At 41.1% G+C, this 7,289-nt stretch overlaps 1 protein-coding gene across 3 annotated transcripts in view; it reads left to right on the forward strand.

The window, feature by feature from the left end:
* DIDO1 (death inducer-obliterator 1) overlaps window positions 1-6,568 on the forward strand; it is an 85,242-nt gene extending 78,674 nt beyond the window's left edge. For all 3 annotated transcript variants that reach the window (XM_019510130.1, XM_019510131.1, XM_019510132.1), the window contains one exon: window positions 1,384-6,568. In XM_019510130.1, coding sequence (XP_019365675.1) covers window positions 1,384-4,802 — 3,419 coding nt within the window. In that variant the 3' untranslated portion in view covers window positions 4,803-6,568. The remainder of the gene's footprint in view (window positions 1-1,383) is intronic.
* Window positions 6,569-7,289: the final 721 nt, after the last annotated feature.

Here is a 7,289-nt window from a genome sequence, read left to right on the forward strand (position 1 = left end):
GCTTGTCCATTACTTTCATAAGTATTTTGAACCTCTCTTCCTTGTTGCCCCTTTTTGGACTACACTGGCCAAATTACTCCATTTAGTCTGCCTTTTTCCTTTGACTTTCTCCGGATGCACTTTGATCACAAAGCCTGCAAGAAATTGCCCGCAGATAATACTATGTAGAGGAACATTGCAGATTCCTGATATGTATGTTATACTAGGATACTAGGATCAAATTGTACAATGGGTAATCTATATAATCATTTTATTTTATGGTTCATACCCTTGTCCTGCCTCCCTTTCCCTTTTATTGTTGGCTGTATTAAGGTATTGTGTCCAGTCTTAATTTGTAAACTCTTTAGGGCAGTTAGGTTGTCTTTGTAACTGTTTGTAGAGGAGGCCTGATCCTGAGTAAGACCAAGTACTGCCATATTTCAAACAGTACAAACTTCAGATAATGTATAGAAGCCAGGTGAGCCAAGCCTGCCTAATATTTAAATCATCTTATTAGATAAATTAAGGATGTCTCCAAGTCTAATTGACTTAAAACTCATTTGCTTTTGACCCAGTGACTCAGATAATGGGCATCTTACTGCTTGTGTGCAAAGAACTGTTCCATACCATAGAATATTAAGTTCTCAAATATTTGGTTTTACATTTTTCCTCCCAATTTATATCAACATATAACAGTATATAGGGTGGGGATTTTTTTAAACCCCCACAAATACAAAGCTCCTTATCTTTTTGCACTCTTGTGAGTGTATTAGTTTGTTATAATACACTAATGAATCTGTTTTTTTTTGTTTGTATAACAAATTACAACATAAAAATGTAGTTAAAGATTAAGCTTAACTGAATCACATTTTCTGTGTTTGATAATAGATTGGTGGTATTTAAATGATGTGAGACTGCTGCCTTAATAATCATTATTTGCATTTTTATTGTAATTTAGAAGTTTTGAACGCTTGATCTCTGCAGCTGGCTTTTCCCATTTTTATCTTTCTATTAGTATACAGTATATTTACTGCTGGTCAACATTATTCTTCTTAACTTGCAAATGAATAGGCTACAGTGGTATGAAATAAAAAATAAGTGCTTCAAGTACAGAAATTTTTTTTCATATTAAGAAGTATTTGTTAACTCCAGCTGTTGCTAATATGTCCAGAAAAACGTCAGGGATGACAGCTTTTTAATTGAAATATCTTGAAGTGTACTAGTGCCAGTGAAAAATCTGACTTGGCAATGGATCATATGCAATTCAAATAGAAATGCCATTGTCTCTCTATGCTTTGCTGTTTTTCCAGATAACATGGTTATTTGGGGGTTTTGTGTGCGTTTGTGTGTGTGTGTTTATATATATATTTATATATACATATAATTTTTGTTTTTGTCTTACAGGTCTCGAGTCATCTCGTCCAAATTTAATTCTTGGTTTAGTGATTTGTCAAAAAGGAAAACGCCCTGCCTCTGGCTTGGAGTCTGAAAAAGTAGAGGAAAAGCGAAGCAGACTTCAAGTACAGGAAGAAACTGATGTACCAACATATTCTAAAGCACCTGTAGCTTCACTGCAAGAAAAGAAACTTCCAAAATATGCAATTTATTCTTCAGATTCAACTGCAAGTACAACACCACCTGGATCTCCACCACCTCCACCCCCGCTTCCCATTCCAGAGCCATCTACAGTCACACCTTCAGTGTTAAAAATATTGTCGTCAATTAAAAGCGGAACCTCCTCCCCCATGACACTGCCACTTCCAACTACAGCAACTGCAACAGTCACTGCCACAACTGCTTTGTCTTCTGCAACTTCTTCAAAAACAGCCACACCTCTTGAGCACATCCTGCAGACACTTTTTGGGAAAAAGAAATCTTTTGAATCTGCTGCCAAGGACTCTGAAACTGTGCAGTCTTCGAATCAGGAAGCTCAAGCTACCATTGGTGAAGGAGTATCCGCTGTTCCTTTGTTAGACCCAATTGTACAGCAGTTTGGGCAGATGTCGAAAGATAGAGCCATAGAAGAGGAGGAAGATGATAGACCGTATGATCCTGAAGAAGAGTATGATCCAGAGAGAGCTTTTGAAACAGAGACTGGTGAAAGTGAAAAACTGTATGATCTTGAAAAGCCCTCTGAAATATCAGAGCAAGAGGATGAAGCCTATGATCCAGAAGATGAAACTATCCTGGAAGAAGCAAAAGTCACTGTTGATGATTTACCTAATAAAATGTATGCTGATGCTAAAAGCAGTGTTTTGGAAACATCTGCCCCATTTGTGCCCGATATAGCTGCTACTTCATCCTTGGTAGAACAGCAAAAAATGCTGGAAGAATTAAACAAACAAATTGAAGAGCAGAAAAGACAACTGGAAGAACAAGAAGAAGCCCTAAGGCAACAACGAGCAGCTGTTGGTGTTTCAATGGCTCACTTTTCGGTGTCTGATGCTTTAATGTCACCCCCACCAAAATCATCCATAACAAAGACTGAGTTATTCCAGCAGGAGCAACAAACTGCAGAAAAATCAGATTTACCTTCATCTTCCAATCAGCAGGCACAAGTGGTGAACCAGGGCTGTGACCCAAGACAAATTAGAGATCCACGACAGGCAAGAAGGATGGTAGCAGAGAACAATGACAGTGCTGATTCTCGCATGAAGTCACAAATAGTACATAATGAGCTATCTACAAGAGAAATACCTCCAGCCAGTTATCCAGGTTCATTGCAGACTTCACTGGGCAAGGAAGATAAAACATTAATTTCTCCTGCTCCATCTGGTTATGGTGAGGATAAGTGGATTCCGAGTGAAAAACCCCCTACGTTGTCTCCAAAAGATGCACCTAACATCAAATTTGAGAAAACGTCTCAAGTTCTTCCAGAAATTGTGAATCAAACAGCTTCTGGAGAAACTTCTGCAGCAAAACCCTTACGTAAAGTCCTGCTTCCAACACCTCCAAGTACATCGCTTCAGCCTAATTTCCCTCTGTCAAATGATGGTCAGTCCTTGCAAGATATGCATAAAGCACCATGGTCAAATGAGTCACAAGACATTAATTCCTCAGGAGGAAGGGATTCGTTTTCAAGCACAATGTTTATACCTCAGGAAAAGCCAGCTGGTCACTTTGAACCAGAGAGGGGTATGTCTTCATCACAGTATGAAGATCAAAGAAATGCTCAATCCCGTCAGTTTGCAGAACAGAATGAAACTCCTTCTGTTCAAAATGAGGGAGAAAGAGGATCTCTTCCCCAACACTTTGAAGAAAACCGAGGAGGGCCTCCATTCCCTATGGCTGGGCAAAAAGGAGTGCCTCCACCCTTGATGTTTGGTCCACCTCACGGACCCAATTTTCTAGGGCCAAGAGGACCAGCACCACAGTTTCCAGAAGAGCATGGTGCTTCTACGAATAATGATGGACAAAGAGGACCTCCACCAGGCAGGTTTGGAGGCCAAAAAGGGCCTATTCCTTCATTATTTTCTACACAGCATGGACCCTCGCCTCTTTTTGGTGATAATAGGGGCCCTTCAACTTCTTATATTGGTGGTCCAAGAGGAATGTCACCATCTCAATTTGAAGATCGGAGGGAACCTCACATGGAACAGAGGGAATTCCCAGATCCCCAATATAATGAGATTAGGCCCCCGGGACAGTTTGAAGGACCAGAACCGCCTCAGTTTATGGGCAACAGGGGAGGGCCTTCACCTTTTCCTTTTGGAGGTCAAAGAAGACCGCCCCCATCTCAGTTTAAAGGACAGAGAGGGGGGCCCCCACCATCTCAGTTTGGAGGGCCAAGAGGTCCACCTCCTAGTCATTTTGGGGGACCAAGAGGCCCTCATCCAAACCAGTTTGAGGGACAGAGAGGTCCAGCTCCAAGTCACATGCCAGGACCCAGGGGACTTTTGCCACAGCCGTTTGAAGAACGGAGAGGGAGTCCACCAAGATTTGCAAACCAGAGAGGTCCAGCACCACTTCAGTTTGGAGGACCAAGAGGAGCTGCACCAGCGTTTCCAGAACAAAATGAACCTCCCCCTTCTAGATTTCATTTCCAAGGACAGTCTCCACAAGGTATGAAGCCAACCCCTAGACCACTTCTAGACCTTCCAAGTCATCCACCACCACACAGAAAGGAGATGTGGGATGAAGGTGGGCCATCTACTTCGCATTCAAATCTTTCAGGACAAGGACCTGAATCGGAAGCACAGTGGTCATCGTCATCTGATTTCCGAGAGGGCAAAAACCTTGAATTTAGAGGTCAGGCTTTCGATGGAAGACAGAGAGAGAGATTTGAGGGAGGAAATAAAGAAAAGGGATTAGATCCACCAGAGTCTCAGCAGTCAGAGAATCGACAAGGCAGAGGGTTTGAAGACAGGCGAAGGGATCGAGAACATGGCAGACCTTGGGAAAGAGACCGTGGAAGAAACTGGAATAGAGACAGGGACTGGGAAAGACACAGGGACAAAGATTGGGATAAAAACAGAGAGAGAAACCAAAACAAGGATCGGGAAAAGGATTCAGAGCGGGCTAAAGAATGGGAACGAAACAGAGACCGAGAGCGAGCCAGAACTAGAGAGAGAGATTCCTACAGGAGGCGTGATAGGGATCGATCAAGAAGCAGGGACAGGGATCGTGATAGAGACAGAGATCGGGATCGAAGCAGAGAGAAAGATAGAGATCGAGAAAGAGACCGTGACAAAGACAGGGGAAGAGATCGTAAGGATCGAAGTAAAAGTAAAGAAACTGGTAAGGATTTGAAACCAGAACCACAAAAAGAAAGTCAAAAGCCAGCTGAAACAGAAGCGTCATCATCTTCCACTAATCAGTCATAGAAACAATTTGTAATTAGTTTGTACTGCATATATAACAATTTGACAAAAAAGATATAATAGCAAGAACTGACATAGCAATTCCTGTAAATACTGTATAGTTTTATCTTCACAAAAACGCTGTTCTAAAGCCAGCCTTACAAAACTTGTTGACAAATGAACAGTTTTTGAACTGTGAGTGAATATATTCAAATATATAAATAAGAACATATTGGACTTTCCCTTGCTGCATTTTGTGCATAATGTTTTTCTTACAGAACTTCACAGCGTTAACTGTTCTGAAATTTTGTTTTTTCTACTTGCATCTTTATCTTAAAATTTCCATTTACAATTATTACAGAAATGGAAAAAGTCTACAAAGAGCATATTGCTTTTTAAGATTATAAAGTTATGTTTTCCAGTAACTTGAACTGTAATTTTATAAGAGAATTTAATCAAGACCTTAGGAGCCATACCTTTACATCTCATTTATGTAGTGTTTCGGTGTAAAAAATCGTTCCTACCGCACTTGCTTTACAAGAGGAGTCTGATATTGCTGTCTTGTGTTCTTACAATGGATGGGTTGTGTGTATTTAAGAAATGGCTGCAGAAGAACAGTGTTATTACTTATTTGCAACTGATGGAGTATTTGAATATGATGTTAAGCTTAAAAGTGCACTATCTTCCTTTTTATATAAAGGTATTTTGAGTTACGGAATCCAGCTATCAAAAATCCAGATAAGAAACACGGGCTTCTATATAAATAACTTTCATGAGGCTGCAAGGTTTTAAATGTCACTTTTTTGCAAACATATATGACTAAAGCAAATGCAACACCTCTATAATCAGTGGAGCTTTTAAAAAACATCAGAAACACATTGGCAAAGAGTTAAAGTTTGAATACATTGGGAAACCAAAGGAAAGAAAAACAAGTTGGTGAAATATGCTATGAAATCTATTAGCCTTGATTCATGCGGAACATTGTATTGGCAAAACGTTGCTAGAAATTTAAGAATTTTTCCACTTTTCTGTCATTTGTAGTCAAGAAGGGTGTTGCTCCTGAACTAAAATGTCAGTGCTTTTCGACAGTTCATAATGATGCTGGTGATGTCTTTAAAAGTTGTCCGCAGGAGTATGCATATTTGAATAAAACTTGAAAAGGAAAAGATGGTATGCGTTGTAATGCCATAACCTAAGAGGGAAAGCAATTCACTGTGAAATGCAGTACACCGCTACTTCTCATGTATACTTCAAGTACGTCATTCTGAAATGTGAAATAGAGAAGACCTGCTAATTTATTTGACCGTGTAAATTTACAGTTGGGTAAATATTTTGATATTTTTATAAAAATAGTTTTGCAAATGTAAAATTAGATTTTGATTAACATTTGCGCCTTGAAGTCTACGTTAAAAGTAGCATGTATCCCATACAACTCACTACAGATTTCACACTTTACATTGGTGCATCTCTGAAGTCCTTGCACACCCAAGGACTTGGCTGCTTGAGTGAGACCTGTTTCCTAAACCTGTAGTCAGAATGTTTCAAATGCAAAAAGGGGTGGTATTAAATGCAAACATCTACTATGGTGTAAGATTTTTTTTAACAAGATGTTTCTAATTTAAAGACATACCTAAAAGTATGCAGAAATCAAGCGTGTTTGTTTAGGTTGACTTGATAGAAATTTCTGTACATTGTATTTTATATTGCAAAATATATCACTGTACATTTAAAATGTGGGACTTCACAGGTTTTTGTTACTGTAAGTAGAATAAACACCTACAGAGAAATGTCGTGTTATTTTCCTGAGATAAACGTAGTTGCACCAAGCATCACTTGCACTATTATAAATTGAGAGGGCAGAGGGGGCCACCGGAGGAATGATGCTGGTGGATGCTTCAAACTGCTCTGCCACACTGTGACACAAGACAGGGCAAAGGATCCATGTCCCTCCTTAACACTTGCAATAAGGAAGGATGGCGTTTTGCAAAATAAATCCAATTGGCAACTTTTATAAATTGTACCCCTTCTGAAAGGTAATTAAAATCTTTCCTCGGGCTTTATTTGCCAGCTAAGCCATCGCTGTAACAGATTCCTGCCGTGTTAGGGATAAAGCATCTTCCAATTCAAACCGCCTAGAGCCCAGCTACGGGCTTGTTCCACCTGCTCAAGCACTAACTAGGCAGCCGGGTTGCTCTGTCTAGCCATTTTTGCTAGATAGACACTAGATAAATGGATGGACACTTTCATGAGGCAGGAACCGCAGGGGTGGCCAGCAGAAATGTAATTGCAGCCATCCTGCCATGCATGCCAGGGCTGCAGGGGCAGGGCTGCGGGTGCAGACTGTGCCGGAGGGGCGGGCCCAGGCCCTTTCCTGCCCGCGGCTCCCTCCTCCAGCCGCCGGCGGCGCTCGCCGCGAACGGGGGCCGTTTCCCGGAGCACGTCTGTTGGCTCCCGCAGGCGTGTGGCGCGCGCAGCCCTGCCCGAGGCGGCTCGGCTGCGTCTCGCACCGCG

This window comes from Gavialis gangeticus, unplaced genomic scaffold, assembly GCF_001723915.1.
Source record: "Gavialis gangeticus isolate Ggan-Ray unplaced genomic scaffold, GavGan_comp1, whole genome shotgun sequence".
In the NCBI taxonomy this organism is placed as follows: Eukaryota; Metazoa; Chordata; order Crocodylia; family Gavialidae; genus Gavialis; species Gavialis gangeticus.